General features: G+C 38.0%; 1 protein-coding gene across 3 annotated transcripts; it reads right to left on the reverse strand.

Annotated features, from left to right (window-relative positions):
* Window positions 1-742: 742 nt before the first annotated feature.
* osr1 (odd-skipped related transcription factor 1) lies at window positions 743-10,511 on the reverse strand. 3 transcript variants are annotated; one of them, XM_053232465.1, is made up of 3 exons: window positions 10,324-10,511; window positions 2,401-3,059; window positions 743-1,915 (listed from the first exon to the last, which is right to left on the reverse strand). In XM_053232465.1, exons 2-3 carry the CDS (start codon window positions 3,015-3,017, stop codon window positions 1,783-1,785), a joined length of 750 nt encoding a protein of 249 aa, XP_053088440.1. In that variant the 5' UTR covers window positions 3,018-3,059; window positions 10,324-10,511; the 3' UTR covers window positions 743-1,782. The 3 variants fall into 3 exon arrangements, with proteins under 3 accessions (XP_053088440.1, XP_026794856.1, XP_034158617.1); XM_026939055.3 differs by lacking the exon at window positions 10,324-10,511 and adding an exon at window positions 8,953-9,090; XM_034302726.2 differs by lacking the exon at window positions 10,324-10,511 and adding an exon at window positions 7,251-8,901.
* Between the last annotated feature and the right edge of the window lie 7,455 nt (window positions 10,512-17,966).

The following is a 17,966-nucleotide window of genomic DNA, read 5'->3' on the forward strand; positions in this document are numbered from 1 at the left end:
AGACTTTAGATTCAGAACTAGGTTGTCTTTAGTTCACTTCTCAACTGCAATGTATAAATTGGATGTGTATTTTAGTACATGTGTCATGTTGACTTTCATTATAGACATTAAATATTTACAATTACTTCTGTAGGTAGCAGAGATGCTGCCAGAAGAGAGAGGACTGGGATGTCGGTTAGATACGCCAGTGCAAATATCGAACACCAAATATGTCTTTACCATCTACATTCAGTGTTAATGGACAATTGTGCACAGTAGATCTTCGTTAAAAACTATTTTTAAAAACGCTGTCATTTCAAAGTTAAAATAAAATGGCTGAACATGTTTAAACACTGCTTTTTAAGAGCATGACATATGGATTAGAGGTGTGTATCGTCTTCTGAGATGCATTGTAACATGTGATAATCTGATGTGTGAAACAAACATTTAAAGTAGCAGCAAACTCAAACGGTTTAAAGTTAGTTGTAGGCCACGCCTCCTTTTACAGGGATTGACAGGTGACTGTGTAATAAGTGTGACTTAAGGGGGAAAAAAAAAACCCACAGACATTAAATTCCACAAATGCTTTTTGTTAAGAAAATGACTATTTATTTTTTAAAATAAGTTTAAGGAATCCAGTGATATATGTAAATAATCCATAAACCGATTAAAGTGCCAAATAACAGTTATACAAAAAGTAAATCTGTACAAAAAAATTACAAAATTGGAATGTGGCTTTGGCTATTCGAGTTAATGGCTTTGGTTCTTTTTTTTTTTTTTTTTTAAGTGTTTATGATTGTCCTGTACGTCACAGAGCCTCTGTGGGCTTCTGGAAATTGGTCTTCATCAACCAAACTCAATCGATAAACAATAAACTGATGGATCTGTCAGCATGGACAGAAAAAAGTCTGAGATCACATTTTTGTACACTCGAGTCTGGCCTCTGGATTTGATCCATTCACGGCGCTACCAAAACTCCAAAGTTCTCCAAATCTGTAAATCCAAGACGATTACGCTTCTCAAAGTCTGAGTCCGATGCTACTTAGATCCAATTGTGTCCAATTAAGCACTGTTCTGTAACTTCAGCAGTCCATTAATCCATATTTGAGTATCATATTGGTTTAACTCTTGCTCTGGAACCTTTCACTCTTTGGTCATCTTAAACAGGTCTCTTTGGGATTTCCCATGTCCTCACTGGCTGATTCTGCTCGACCTCCCTATTTTTATCCAAAATTGCTACGTGTTTGCAGATTCATCAAACTCTCGGATTCATAAATCCATGATTTGGTATCGTGTTAGCTCGAGTTTTGCACCTTGAACACTTGAAGAAGTGTTTTTTTTTTGCACTTGGCTCTCACTATTTGCTGATGGTCCTGTAGATCTTTGGATCTCTAGCCGTCTTATCAGTTGATGTCTTTGAGGTGTTTGGATCTCACTTTAAATCCACAGCGATCCACAAATACATATATATTTTTGGTATCCATTCGAGCCTTGCACCTTTCACTCTTTGGTCATATTTTGGGTTTGGCTCTCGCTATTGGCTGAAGTCCTCGTGGTTCTGGATTTCCTGCGCTCCCACAGGCTGTTTCAGCTTGACCTCACTTATTAAAATCCGATTTTTATTCAGAACCATCGTGTGTTTGCAGATTCAACGAGAGCTCTTGGCTCCGTAAGTCCATATTTTGATATCATATTAGTTTGAGTCTTGCACCTTTCACTCTTTGGTCACATTGCTATTGCTATTGGCTGATGTCCTCGGGTCTTTGGCTTTCCAGTGTCCCCATTGGCTAAGGCAGCGTGACCTCACTTTATCTTGGCGGGTTTGAGCTCTTTGACTTGCATGTGTAATGTTTTGTGGACGGCGAGAGTCCTGGACTGACAGAAACCTTTTCCACACTCCTGGCATTTGAACGGCTTCTCTTTGGAGTGGATATACCTGCAGAGAGAGAGAGAGAGAGAGAGAGAGAGAGAGAGAGAGAGGCCTGTTAGTGGAAAGTATCAAATTTAAGAGCCAAATGCACATTACACACTTGTTTTCAGTATCCGAGGCAAAATCTCCACAGATCAGGGCTTGTTACGCTGTTAATGCTCATTAAACACAATCAGTGATTTGGCCTGGAGTTTAAGCCCATGACAAGATTTATAGGTTTAATAAAAAAATATTAGTCTGATACCTGTGTGATGATATATCAGTTCATATCATCATTATACAATGATGAAGAAATCTAAAACAGTTTTCTTTATATTGCTTACAATGTCTTTACAGTGTAAATGATGGAATCTCCAGATGCATTACATCACATGAAAATCAGAGTAAATATCTGAAAACTGATAATAAAAGCCATGATGTTGGATTGGACAGATATCATGCGGTGAATTTATTGTATTGTTCCATGTTTTTGAGGGAAAACTGTCTCTTACCGGTGGTCTCGGAGATGATCTTGCCTCCTGAAGGCCTTGTGGCAGATGTCGCACGTGTACGGCCTCTCGTCCGTGTGCGTGCGCTCGTGGATCAGCAGATTGTACGACTTCGTAAAATGGCGGCCGCAGAACTTGCACACGAACTCCTTCTTGGTTTTGGAAGGCAGCCGCCCTCGGCTCGGCTTCCTCTCGGGCGAAGCCAGCTTGGCCACGTCGAGTAGGCAGCCTAGGGAGGGCGCGTTTGTGTGCCCTCCACCTCCAACGGACACGCTCAGGTCCTCGGCCTTCAGCGGCTCTTCCTGAGTGGCGGCGGCGGCCAAGTTGGCGAAGTCAAAGCGCGGCTTGCTCTTCGCTTCCTGTTTGGCTGGATGCACGAGCTGAGGGAGGAGCGGGATGGAGGGAAGAGGGAAACGAGAGAAGGTGCAGCGGGGCAAAAATGGAGGATATCCCAGCGTCCAGTGGTGCAAATGGACGGCGTGAAGCGCGCTGAAGCTGTAGATCCCCGGCATTTGATCGGCGGGAAGATGGAAGCCGTTGGACGTTTGGAGGAGGGAATAATTGGCCAGTTGGAGGGACGGATGAAGAGGTACAGGAGCAGGAAGTGTTTTACTACCCATGATTCCTGTGCGGCTTCTAAGTCGATCAGCAGTGGCTGTGGCCTGAAAAACAGACAGATAAATAATTAATTCAGATATTTAAAACAGATAAATAAATAATTCCTCATTTTGTGGACCTGAGCTAATTTATATGAAAAGGCCACATCACAAAATCACACATTTATGCACTGATCCATGCATCAAAATATGCGTATCATCATGCCAATGTGCAAAACTAGCATACCAGTAGTAAAATACACAAGATACAGATCAATCAGGCAAGCATCATTGGGAAAGTACACAGGCTATGTCCCAAATCACATAGCATTTACTTCTCAAAATACTAGTTATGCCAAATAGACTTGTTTCTCATGGGTCGCCATGGAAATGTGCAAAATTGGCATAACTTTGTGCTAACTAGCATGTCGAAACACAGTGACCGCCAATCAGACCAACATCATACGAGTATGTGGTTACGTCCCAAACCGCATAGTAATTTACTTAAAATAGCGTCTCAAAAATACTAGCTACGCCAAAGCATGTGGTATTTCTCATGGATCATGATCGTGAATGTGAAAAGCTAGCATCGGGTGTCAAAAAAATCATCGATCAGGCAGCTCAAATGATTCAAAATGATTTCAAACAGTGTCCATTACCAACTAGCATCCTAACATTTCAAATAGTCAGACATCAGAAGAATAGTTGTAAAACGTTTTAAAAATGTTGAAATCTTAAGGTTTATCAGGACTTAATTAAATAGCTTGCCAGAATAGTAGCTACGACACCAAACCGCACATTTTTATGCTAAACGGCAAAACGGCAGACAAAATCAGATAACTCGTCATCCGTCCAGTGACATTTCATATTTGTTATCTTTAGCTAGGTAGCTAACTGATTTCCTGCCTTTAGACGCACTTCTTTTAAGACTTCTCAAGTCTTTCAACTTAATGTCAAAGATTCTGAAGACACCTGGCCTGAAACAACACGCATATCAAAACATAAACTGCACTTGTCAAAAAAAAAAAAAAAAAAAAAAAACGCCCATGTCTGACAGCGTGATACTGGCAAAGCATGTGTGTGTTTGTGTGTGACACAGAGACACAAGCACACTTTAAACCTGCTAGACATGAGCGTGTGTGTGTGTGTGTGTGTGTGTGTGAGTTAGAGTGAGTTAGTGTGAGTGTGTTTTGGCGAAGGCGTTCTGTAGAAAATGTGCTCGGGGCGTCTGAGCTGACAGACAGAGAAAGACGCCCGAGCGGAGTGACATACCTGCGCCGAGTGTTTAATCTGGCCCGATACACACCGACACAAAGCACAATAACACCTCTTTGTTTCAACCTCATGATTGACACACTCCCACACACACACACACACACACACATACTGACTCGGGCTTGTTTACTGTATCTCGAGGATCGTTGACTTGTTTCCTCATTTCTGGCTTATGGGCTGAAATTCAACTCCATGTGAATGTAATTACTTTACACGCTCCCAGGTTTTATTTCACCTATAAAGAAGAGCGATCGTTTTTTTTTCTTTTTAAAATGCATAACATAGTATTTTCACTGACAATCGCATTGTAGCATTTTGAAAAATGCTACAAAAAGAAGTGATTAATGTGTAAAGTAACGGTACTCCCCCTCTGCATTTTCCCTGAAATCTGTCATGATGATGTAATATCGATATCGTCACGATAAACATTTCTGAACTGGATGCAAAAAAAAAAAAAAAAAAAGGTTTGGAGTTTGACTTTTCTCCAGGCCACTGATGAATAATTTATGTTTTGTAAATGTTGATTTAAAAAAATCGACCCTTTTCATTGCATGGTTCTGCTCTTTCATTAGCGAAACCTCAGCAAAGCTAAACATTATGACACCTTGCGTAATCTTCAAGTACAACTGCCTCGTACACGATCAGCGAATCCTCAAACGCACAAGGACCAGGGATCACGATCATGTCGGGTCACGTCACGGCTTCGTCTTTATCCACTTCCACGTCTTTTAGGATCGATTCAGAGATTCTGCTAATAATTCGTAAGGGCCTTATATAAATAAAAATATCTATAAATCTGTAATATAGTATTTTTAGTTTTAATTATGATGTTCCTGTCCTAGAGAATGTACGTGAAGATGCCGTAGTGCACTAAAATAATGTATTATTACACACGCTGTAACACACACACACACACACACACACACATATATATATATATATATATATATATATATATATAAACTGCGTAATATATAAAGAGCAATCTTAAAACAAGAAATATTAAAGAATTATTCAAGTGTATTTGCCAATTAATATTGCATTCGATTAGAGTTTTTTGTTTTATTTGTATTGTTTTTATCTATTCCTATTCCAAATATATTGATCTGTAAAGCGAACACTTAATAATAATAGTAATGACATTATTAATATTACTAATATTATTATTATTATTATTATTATTATTATTATTATTATTTTTATTCCATACGTATGTAGTTCACGTATAGGGATCACAGAGTCCCAACCGGAATACCAGGAAGCTCCCTACTGGACATGAAGTGCACTACAAAGGGCGTAGAACGGAATATCAGACATGCCGTCCCTTATAAACAACAAGTGCACTAGAGAGGGTAAAAAACATTCAAACACTTCATCGTCCACTCACACACAGTAAGTCCTTCATTCCTAAATGGCCTGATTCTTGATGTGTTGTTACTATTACTGTTATCATTAAACATATATTTTAAGTATCCTTGTACGATTTTGACAAAAAAGACGTGACTCGATTTGACGAAGCGTACTGGAAGAAAATGAAGAGTGAAACAGCCCTAATTAGGCTCCCTACGGCACAAAGCTCCCCCCGGGGATTTGGGCAGCTCTGATCACGGTGCAGAAGTAATTGACTTTTACTCGCCGGGTCATTAGAAGAGATCAGCACTAGACCTTTAACCCTTTGAAGTGAGCAGAGGCTACACCCGAGCGCCCCTAAGCCCTTGAACCGAGCACCGTGAGGTGAGAGATAACTGTGATTTCATCTCGCCGTGATGTATTACCTATAAGCTGCTAAACTTTTCAGGGTGCCTAGCTGCTAATTAGTCAGCTTTGTACACAGCTGTATTACGCAAGATTATTTTTTTTTAATTCACGATGGCAGGAGGAATCAGCATCACTGCCCTAAACACTAATCCGAGGGGGAAGGCGATGAAAAGGAATCAGGGGGTCAGAGGAAACTGACATGTAGTGCACAACGTACGCTATGTAGAAAGTATTGTAAGGAATGCTAATAAATAAGCAGCATATACCCAACAGACATGTAGTGCACTACGTAAAGTGTAGAAACCAGACACTTGCCCTAGGCGGTGCGATTGTATAGGCACTAGATATAATCTGGGTATTAACTAGACATGTTGTGCACTACACTGTACAGAGCTGAATCCCGAAATCAACATGTGGTGCACTTCAGAACGTGGTCTTGTAGTACATTACACACTACTATAGTGCACTACAAAGGGTGTAAGGGTGTGGAAACCCTAAATTACACTAATGTAGGTCTGCAGGGCATCGTATATACATAGACAGATGTTTTGTACGAGTAGGGAGTAGACAGGGATTTGGTACAGCCTATCTGCCCCTGAGTGACCTTTGCTCATTGTAGGTCTGGAGAAAATGGACTCTCTTTCTGTAGCCTGTAAATAAGTAAACAAATAAATAAATAGATCATCCCCCCCAAAAAAAATCATGTCACTAAAAAGTGTCTGAGTGTTTGAGAGAAAAAGAGAGTGTGAACTGCCAGCCATCACATCAGAGCTCAAACACATCAGACGTGTATTGGAGAGGAATTAGCCGCTAATTTCGTGCTAAATTTCAAACGTGTTTCAAAAACGTCGAGTGTTTGAGGCCAGAAATCATGCTAAAGCTCTAATTAGTGTTGTCGCCACGTCAATGGGAAGAACTCAACCTCAGTTCAAAACTCGTCTTTTATTCAGGATGAGTCAAACTGTAATCTGTTTGCAATTATTCAGGCTGTTTTGCGTTTTGCCCTTCTTTTTTTTTTTTGTCAGTTAGCAAAGTGGCTAACTGAGGCAATTCCGAGTCACCCCCCCTTCTCCCCCCCACCGAAGAATGTTCTCGCGCGTATCACCCCTCGCGCCCTAAAGCAACAACACGCACTTTTTTTGCGTTCTATTTCTGCATACTACTTAGTAGTGTAGTACGCTAAAGTTACTGTACCGTTAGCGCACTTTTTTTTTTAGTGCTTACCCCTTTTCTGCTGAAGGGCGCGAAAGGTGATGCGCGCGCCAAGCCACTTGCTCGCGCGAGCTCTCTCTCTCTCTGTGTGTGTGTGTGAGAGAGAAAAACCGTTTTTTTCCCTCCTCAGATTAGCCACCTGACTACACAAAAATGACATATAAAACCAAATTTTGTACAATTTTTTTCGTTTTGTGAACGATTAAAGATTGTACATTAAGTCTAGTGGATGGATGAAACATTTTCTGAAGAGATTGTGAAGTTTTTTTTGATGTAAATTTCAAATAATCGCATGCTAACTCTAAACACGGGCTAGTTATTATCTTATTATTAGCTTCTTGCTGTTCTTATTCTTTAAAGAGATTTAAATGTAATAGAAAGCTGTTTTGAGGGTTGTTTTATATTCATAAACAGATACACTGGGTTTATTTATGTGTTTTATCAGATTATAATAGCAAACCATGCATTTAGAGGGGAAAAAAAAAACAATTAAGATTTCTATAAATTGTTAGGAAAATAATGTTTTGTTTTATGAACAGGATAAACGGCATCCTTTGCTCTGGAGAATGACTTTTATCCCGTGATAAATTGTTCTCCTGATAATGTGTATTTAATATCCAGGTGCAGATTGTTTGGTTTGGCCAGAGCACATGATCTGGAGCTTTTAGAAGAATGTAAATATTTAATCTAATAATGACACTTGGCTTTTATTTTACTGTTGATCGCTATAATAAGAGCTATTAATCAATATTTTACTGCAATTCTAGCTGTTTTAGTGGAGGCTCGTGCTGTTGCAAAAGCACTAAAAAGTCGTTTTTAAGTCGTTTGGATTCGCTGTTAAACGACTTGCACAGAGGAAACACTGCATGCATTGCATGCAATTTAGTGGAAATATAAGAATTCATATATAAATATATATATAAAACTAAAATAAAAAGGAAAAGAAAACGCATAATCTATCTTTATGCGTTTTCTTTCCATGCAACATAACTGACTGCAATTATTTATTCACATATGCAAATAAAAATAAATATATTTAATATTCAACGCCTATTAAAAAACTCAGGCTTGATCAAAATGAATGCAATGCATGTATTAAATTTATAAAATAAAATAAAAATTTAAATGCATGTTTTTTTTTTAGGTGCATGAAGTTCACGAAGTTCACGCGCCACCTGTTCATTATTATTATTATTATTATTATTATGATCATTATTATTATATAACAATGCACGCACTTCCAGTTTCGCTTTTATTTATTTATTTATTATTTATTTTTACATTTTTTTTTAAAATTGTTATTTAATAAGATGTACATGCAGGAATGCAAACAACGATTCAGCTACTCTACATCCTGGCGCGCGCGCGGATGCACACACGAGCTCCGGGATAACTTTTTGTAAAAAGCTTGTGGGTTTTTTTTTGTTGTTGTTGTTTGTTTGTTTGTTTTTTTTTTGTTTTTAAGTCGTGTAAAAAGTTTACACCAAGCGCGCGCGCATCGCATCGCATCGCATCGCGCTGTTTTCTCAACGCACACACCGACAGCTTCGGATTTATTATCCATTGCACGCTGATTGTAACAAGTCGAGCAATGCATGCGTGGTGTGCAAACATCAGAATGCAGATGCAAATGCGGATTTTTAAGGAAAAACAAAGAAAAAGAAAGAAACATATTTCAATGAAGAAAGAAAGAAAGAAAAGTGGAAATAGTTACCAGCTCGCGACGCGCAGGACGATCCGGTGGGACTCGGAGGAAAAGTTTTTAATTCTTCCCACGCAAAGAAAGTTGCATGCAATGCAAAGTCTTCAGCCAGTTCTCACACACACACACACACACACACACACACACACATACAACCCATACACACACACTCTCATACATACACACACACACACACCCACACACCGCAGCAGCTCCACACAGCTGTTAGTGCAGGATTAAACTTTCTCTCCCCGCGTGCGTGTGTCTGTCTTTCCTTCTCTTTCTCTTTCTCTCTCTCTCTCTCTCTTTCCTCTGTACTGCGGTCCCAAAAACCCACACCGCCTCTTTATTGTAACCAAACCCTCGCGCGTCATATGGCCAAACCCACACACACACACACACACACACACACAGAGAGAGAGAGAGAGAGAGAGAGAATGAATCTGAATCTGAAAGAGAGAGAGAGAGAGAGAAAGTTTCTTACACTTTCGCAGTGAAGTTGAACACACACACACACACACACACACACACACACCATGTTACACATCATGTTACACAGTGCACATGCACACGTTACATTTCGCTCTCAGAGTGTGATTTAATGCCTGTAAATAGCAGCAGGATAAAAAAATTAACACACACACACACACACACACACAAACGCACAGCGGATGCAACACGCGCGCGCGCGCAAAAAAAAAGTTTTTGTTTTTGTTTACTTATTTGTTTGTTGTTCTGTTGCATCATCAGTGTTAAACAGCATTTAAAGTCGCGTTAGAATCAGATGATGAGCAAAAATATGCTGACAATAATAGTCTAATCTATTATAAAAAATAATCCATGTTTATTGCTGTTGATGTTGATGTTTATTTATTTATTTATTTATTTATTTATTTACAGCCTGTCTTTAATTCGTGGCGTTATATCCATCTCTCTGTTTATTTATATATTTATTTATTTTGTATCAGTTTACAGGTCTGTTTTTAGTTTGATTATATTTATATCAGTACGAGTCGGTCTTCATGTGCTGAGAATAAATCTGCACATACATATATAATGACATGATGATATAAATAATTATATGACGCAGCTGCGCGCGCTAATAAACCGATACACAAACAAACAGCCGGAATAAACAAACAAACAAACAAACAAATAAACAAGCACATGGAAACAAATCTTATCCATTTCATTTTCATTTCACTTTTTAGTCATTTTAGTGTCGCAAGTTTGATTGAAATGTAATAAAGTGGGATTTATTTTAGTGATTATTATTATTATTATTATTATTATTATTATTATTATTATCATTAGTGCGTCACTCACAGCTCACACTGACTGAGTGTAAACTTTTTACTTCACACTTTTTTTTTTAACCCGCACCTGAGAAATCCAAATGAGATTAACAGCAACGCTACAATAGGCTGAAAGTGTGAATCTTCTTCTTCTTCTTCTTCTTCTTCTTCTTCTTCTTTTGTTTATTCTTCCCTTCTTTCTTTCAAAACACAGCTGTTTTAGACTCGAGCAGAAGAAACGCGCGTCTCACTTTAACCCGCTGATCCATCCTTCAATCTGTTCATCTGTCCTGCGTTTAAAGGTTGTGTTACACCACGAGGACGAATATTTTATAAACAGAGAGAGAGAGAGAGAGAGAGAGAGAGAGAGAGAATCCGCACTCACGCGCATGATGCATGATGTTGCACGTGTGAATAATTTGCAGGAAATGCATGTCGTTTTTTTTGTTTGTTTTGTTTTTGTTTTGTTTGTTTGTTTTTTTTTGCATATTAAACATGTTCCGAAGTTTCATCGTTTTAACTTTTTTGTTTTTGGTTTTGTTTTGTTCTTATCTCAGTACTTTAAGGCTTTAAAAACACATAAATGTCATGACGTCATGTTATGAGAAATATGTGTGTGTGTGTGTGTGTGTGAGAGAGAGAGAGAGAGAGAGAGAGAGAGAGCGACTGTGTGAGCTGCATTTCTAAAATCAAAATTTGCAAATCACGGACAGGACTGAAGCTGTGTGTGTGTGTGTGTGTGTGTGTTGAAAACCCTACCGGTGAGTAAAAAGCGCTCAAAACGCGCCACCTAGTGGAGAGCAGCTCTCCATCACCTCACATTTCCTCTATGACCCAAACCAGGTCAAGCCATAAACAAACAAACAAACAAACAAGCAAACAAATAAATAAATAAATGGATGTAAAGTAGTTGAATCGTGGTTTGCATTCTTACATGTACATCTTATTAAATACCAAAATAAATAAATTAATAAAAAATAAAAAGAAAACAACTGGAAGTGCGTGCGTTGTTATATAGTAATAATAATAATAATAATAATAATAATAATAATAATAATAATAATAATAATAATTATAATGAGAAGAAAGCGAGATGAAACTGACTTTATTTATTTATAGATAATTGCAAGAAGCAGACAAATTGTAATAAATAAAAATGAGTTTTATCCAGGAGGAAATCCAGACTCTGAGCTGCTACAGGAGTTAATATATGGAAATGAGATGCACCGAATGGGCGGGACTTAAAGGGAACGTGGGCGTGTCTTTGAGTGTAAATATTTTACAGTTATTATTTTTACTAGTGTTGTGTTACCTCAAAACTGGATATAATGCAAACCCACAATGCCACTGCATATAATTCTGCCTTCTGATTTCTGATTGGTCAGAAGGTGTTGATTAGTTTTCTAGAACAGCGGCTCTGACAGCAGCGCAGGTTTATATTAATGCGCTCGTTCTAGTACGTTATCGTTTCTATAGCAACAGCTCATTCGCAGGGAGGTGCACAGCGGACGCTGCACATAAGTGCTGATGTGGTGAAGTTTTCATAAAGTAAGTAAAGGAGATGTTTATTTAACATTTATGGAAGGAGTCTCCAGTGTCAGTAAAGGTAAAAGTAAAGCTTTGTAAAGCTTCGTAAAGGTGTAACTTTAAGTTTTGCGACATCTTCAGGACAGAGGATTTTTTACGCTTCTTTGCGGTTTCTCGGTCACATGACAAGCTGCGTTATTTTTTGTCTTATTAACGTAAGTGAGATGTAAAATGTAACTATAAACAGATAAAAAGTGTCTTTCTTTATAAAGAATAAAGAAAGTACTGTGATTGTTGACAAGTTGCTGTGATATAAGAGGAATAAAACACTTGGGGACGTGCTGTTATAGGAAAATAATAAACGTCGGCATGGTAACAGTAACTCTGCTACGTCACACAGCTCTTGTCGTTGATTATTTTCCTATAACAGCACGATACAGAGTGTAGATAATGGGGAACAGGACGCCATTTTGAAGAAGTAATTAGCATTTCTTTAGCCTGTGTGTTAATTCTCACAGATGTTTTTAGCAGGCTAGCTAACATGAACCAATCTGACAGGATTTAGAAAATTTTTATGTTCATAAATCTTCAAAATTGTCACTGATATTAGCCAGCTAGCATGCCTAAGCTACCCTGACAGGATTTTTTAAAAAGTCGTGTTCATAAATGTTCATAATTGACCCTGGTAACACTAGCCAGCTAGCAATTTTAAGCTAACCTGACAGGACTTCTGAGGAAACCTTTTCGAGCGCAGTCATAAAACTACTATTAGCATGTTGCTATTCAGAAACGTTACGTTTAAAGAGAACGTCTTTGAGTTTATATGTTTTTAGGCAAAACCTGCTTGTTAAAGGAGATAAAGTGCTGCAGGCAAGAGAAATGCTAATGCTAAACGTCTACAATCTTCTAATATATAACGTAGCCAATTTTACTTGTGGATGAAAATGTACTCAGAAATACTGTGATGGAAAAAACAGAAACATTTGACGTTAGAAGTCACAGAAGTTCAAGGATCAAAAGTGACCAGTTAAGAACATTTGACTAGAGAAGAATGTCTTCAGCCAATTGTTAATAAATTTCTCTGGAAATGTTTAAAAAATGTGTCAATTTTACATTAAAAAATTTATTTATACCATGATGTAGCTAGCTAGCTAGTGTAATAGTGTAATTAGTGTGATAGAGTGCAATTGGATGGAATAAAAATATTAATAATAAACTTTTAGGATCTTATAACAACATGAATCTTAATGAGTTCATCCATTTTAGCTTCAAGTAGAGTTCTGTAATAAATTTTAAGTAATTTATGTAAAAGCTAATTAAGAGTTGGACTTTTCTCTTGTAGGGTTCCTCGGAGAAACACCAGAAGAACACGTGAAGAAAATTAATCGAAGAAAGTCATCTCAAAAGCGACTTTAACGAAATTAGCCAAAAAAAATTAAAGCCGGAGGAAACTTCTCTTTAACGCAGTCAGCTACGAGGCTAATGTTGCTAATTAGTGTTATTAATGTTGCTAACAAGGCAAACTTATAGTCACCTGTTTAGCATCGCGCGTGTCACAGTAATACTATGTGCGCATAAACATTACTAAATAAGAAGTATATAATCATTGAAAGGGATAAACTCCGCCTCCCCATGCATTAAGCCACGCCCCCTGCAAGTGTTTTCTCTCTGTGACTTCGTCCATTTGTCCATGTTTATCAGCACATCGACACTGAACAACGCCAGAAGGATGATCGGCGTAGAAGGAGGCGTCACTGTGGGAGGATTTAGCACACTACGCTAAATTGGAGGCTATATGCTTCCATTACTTGTTAGCTACGTTAGCATTAAAAACGCAGAATTAAAACTTCGGACATTGATTATGTCCTGAGTAATCGATTAAGTTTTGGATTAAAAAGGGGCCTTGAGACTGGTTAAAGAAAAGTACGATAGTGGGTGTGGATGTTGGATTACGGGGTTCGGGGTTTTGCGTGGGAGTGGGAGGGGGGAGGGGGGAAGGGGGAGGGAGGGGGGTGAAGAGGGGGTTTGGGTCTAATAGCGGGAGAAAAACAAGCAGAAAACACGATACAGGCCACAATAACTGCGCAGTACATTTTATTAGACTGTAATCTGAGCAGCGTTCACGAACAGAGAGAATTTGCTGCTGGTCTTATGAGGAAAGTGAGGCCGTGCTGGACGCTGGAGCGCTCTGACCTCAGGGAATTAATCAGCCACGGAAGCTCCGCGCCCGCTTCGTAATAAAAAACAGCGTCGTTTACATTTCTGAAGAGAAAAGGAGACGAGAGCGAGGCTGCTGTACAGCACGAGCTGGAGTGTGAGCCTGCAAGCCTCCTCGTCTCTCAGCTATAAATTACAGCAGAATTAAATAAATGTTTACGAATCACTTAAAACGTTTCGGAATTGTTATTCAGATCACTTCAGATCATCCAAACACTCCGGCCGCACCAAGGGTAACGTTTAACTGCTGATGACACGCTGATAACGACATTTTCATATATCTTTCATCTAAAAGTAAAAATGTACGTTTTTTTTTTAAATCCGTTGCATCAAACCTCCCGGAGTTAAAAAATAAATAAATAAAAGGGGGCGGAGCTTAAGTAAGATTTGACCTGCCGCCATTCGTGTGACATCACCACAATAATTTATCTCACAATATTGATCCTGCTAGCAGGCTCTCGTTTTTAATTAGTTAATGTTAGCTAAGCGAATAAGTTATCTAGCTAGCTTAGCTAATGGCATTGAATTATTGTATAACGTAACAAGTTTATCATTTATTTCCTTCATTAATAGAAAATTTTTATTATTCTTGTACATTAGTGTAACAATTGTTTTATGCTAATGATGAACTTGTTTTGTAAATTTGCTTTTGATTCTTGTAATTGTCCTGCAAAAACAGGTTTGCTGCTCGAAAATTTTCGGACAATTTACAATATTTTATACGTGAGGTAGTGAAATAAAAAAAAAAGGCTAGTGGCGATAAAGAAGTGTTGACGTCTACGGATATAACTGTAGTTTTTAAGATTTTTGACCTGGCAGAAACGGGAGACACCTGAAAACTTCGCTTTTCTGCTTTCTCAGCTAAAACTCAAATGAAAATCTCACCCAAAAGACAATTCATACGAATTGTAACATCAGCTTTTTACATTACTTTTATTATGTTTGTGTTTTATGATTGAAGAAAATTACAGAGTGAGTTAATTAGCTCTTAATGTTTTGCTCAGTCTTATTGATGTTTTTAGCTGGCTAAATACAGCTACATATAGCTAGCTGACTAGCGTTTTCACTAAATAGTAATTATCTTTTGTAAATGGTAATGATCTTTTAATCTATAAATAGATATTTTTAACAATTTTTCCCTACTATTAACAAAAATTATTCTAAAAAAAATATTAAATAAGTCGGTGTAAAAGTGAGCGCGTTCTCTGCGGGAGATAATCGTTAGCTACGATATCTCGCTCGCTAAGTCAGCTAGGTCGTTTAGGATATTTATTTTAACAATGACATCATGCAAGAATCTTCCAGATTAGTACGTAGTAAATATTAAAAATACCGGCTGTGCGATTTGAGGCGTACATCGTATTCTTCAACTTTATGGCACGTTAATAAAACATTGCGTATAAATAAAAAACATATTGATTTGTTTAAGTGTTTTGGTGAAAAGCACGATGATGAGAAGGTACTGTGTGTACCCACAATGCCGTTCAGCTCTCCTAGGGTAACCGAGTCTTCCCAGAATCTCTCTCTCATTTTAACGGTGCATTTGTTTTCCCGTCCCTCGCTCTCGTTTGTCGTTTGGTTCCTCCGTTGCGTCAGTTCCAATCGCTCGGGCTCGGCGTGATCACAGTGCCTCTCGCGAGTCCACAAATTCACCCGTCTGTTTCCTTCATAATAAAAGCAATCGCTAGCAGCCATATATTAGTGAGTGAAGGGCGTAGGCCAGAGTCAGCTGTGTGTGTGTGTGTGTGTGTGTGTGTGTGTGCATAAATTCATCTGTTTATTTCCTTCATTATTAGGAAAGGACTAACAGTTACAATTATATTAGTGACGTTTATTAGTGAGTGAAGATGTTTTGTGTGTGTGTGTGTGTGTATGCATGTGGCTCAGGGTCTGTGTGTGTGTGCGTGTGTGTGTGTGCGTGTGTGTGTGTATGCATGTGGCTCAGGGTCTGTGTGTGTATGTGTGTGTGTGTGTATGTGCATGGTGTATGTGTGTGGCTCAAGGTCTGTGTGTGTGTATGTGTGTAAATTCACTAATTTATTTCAAGTTTCAAGTTTCAAGTTCCATTGATATTTCCTTCATTAATAGAAATTTTTTATTATTCTTGTACAAGAGTGAGTGAAGATATTTTGTGTGTGTGTGTGTCTGTGTGTGTATGCATGGTGTGTGTGTATGCACGGTGTGTGTGTGTGGCTCAGGGTCCGTGTGTGTGTGTGTGTGTGTGTGTGTGTAACTTCATTCATTTATTTCCTTCATTAATAGAATTTTTTTATTATTCTTGTACATTAGTGAATGAAGATGTTGTGTGTGTGTGTGTGTGTGTGTGTGTATGCATGTGGCTCAGGGTCAGTGTGTGTGTGTGTATGCATGTGGCTCAGGGTCCGTGTGTGTGTGTGTGTGTGTATAAATTCACTCATTTATTTCCTTCATTAATAGAATTTTTTTTGTTATTCTTGTACTTTAGTGAGTGAAGGTGTGTGTGTAAGTGTGTAAGTATATGTGCGAGTGTGCATGCGTGTGTGTGTGTGTGTGTGTGTGTGTGTGCATTTGTTTGTTTGTTTGTCTAAATATAAATTTGTGTGTGTAGTTTCAGGTGTGTGGTTTGAGGGTCTGGCCGTGTGTGTGTGTGTGTGTGTGTGTATGTGTGTGTGTGTGTGTGTGTATTTAAGTCACTAAATATATCTGCGTATGTAAGTATACACACCTTCTTATTAACATCACTAACAGAAACATATTAGTGTCATTTATCAGGGAGTGAAGAGGTTGCGCGCGCGTGTGTGTGTGTGTGTGTGTGTGAGGACCGAATGTAATGCTAGAATAATGTCAGACGTCCTCACAGTCACCCGGTCCTCACAAAATAAATAATTTTACTTTTTTGCAAAAAAAAAACCCTCCTGCAACTTATTTATTTTTTTAAATGTTTAAATTAGAAATGAACAGAACAAAGTTTTTCTTTCTCGCTAATGCGGTTAAGGTCAGGACGAGGTTTCGGTGTAGCGTAGCGTTAATTCGAAGGGTTATCGTTTTGTTAGTGGGAGGTCGCAAGGAACGACAAAATAAGAACCGGCGTGTGTGTGCACATGTGTGTGTGTGTGCACGTGTGTGCATTTGCCTGGTTCTTATAAACATCATTTTTGTTTTTTGTTTTGTTTTGTTTTTACAAACTATCCAGCTTCTAAACCTGAACCTAGAGTTCAGCGGAAAGCCGCTTTGTGACCGATTCGTTTAAAAAAACTGTCAATTTACAAAAACAACAGAGTTTTAATGGTTAATAAATCCAGAAAAGAGAGAGAGAGAGAGAGAGAGAGAGCAGTTATGTGACACTGGGCTGTTATTAGCTCATATGTTTTCGTAGGTGATTAGATAAATTAGATAAATGCGGGTGATGTATGGGCTTCAGTGAACGCTGTAATTGACATCGTTTGAACGATTTCTCAGTCACATCTTATTTATACTGCGGGTGAAAATGCAGCACTTTTCACGTTCTATTCCATGTTCAGGCTTTAAATATGAAATGTTACGTTCATCGGATATGACGTATACGTTATTAAATTATATTTACGTTATTCAATATTCTGTTACTAATATATTGGCAGATGTGAAAACATAACATGTCAAACTACGATGTCGTAAACGTTTATAGACGCGTGAACATTTAAACAGACCTGGATTACATACAGTATGATTATTGTATGTTTTTATTTTAAAAAATTTTATGTTAATATTAAGCCTCATTGTACACTGAAAAAAAAATTTCTTGGATAATATAATAATTTATGCATCAGTGTATTTATAATAAAGGCAGAATTTCCACCTAAGTAAACTATTTAAGTTCGACAAAATGGAAATAGGTTAAAAAAAAAAATGGCAGGTTTGCGTTAAACTCATTAAATAGAAATATGTACATTTACAAACTTAAGCTACTTAAGCTACTGCATTAATATGTCAATATGTCAATACACTGATGCATAAATTATTTTTTCAGCG

Source organism: Pangasianodon hypophthalmus, chromosome 3 (assembly GCF_027358585.1).
Source record: "Pangasianodon hypophthalmus isolate fPanHyp1 chromosome 3, fPanHyp1.pri, whole genome shotgun sequence".
NCBI lineage: Eukaryota > Metazoa > Chordata > Actinopteri > Siluriformes > Pangasiidae > Pangasianodon > Pangasianodon hypophthalmus.

What these genes read in the sequence shown, in the direction of transcription:
- osr1 (XM_053232465.1), bottom strand. Translation starts at nt 3,017, where the DNA reads ATGGGTAGTAAAACACTTCCTGCTCCTGTACCTCTTCATCCGTCCCTC. An exon ending in GATCATCTCCGAGACCACCG is followed by an intron (nt 1,916 to 2,400) that starts GTAAGAGACAGT and finishes CTCTCTCTGCAG; the next exon opens with GTATATCCACTCCAAAGAGA.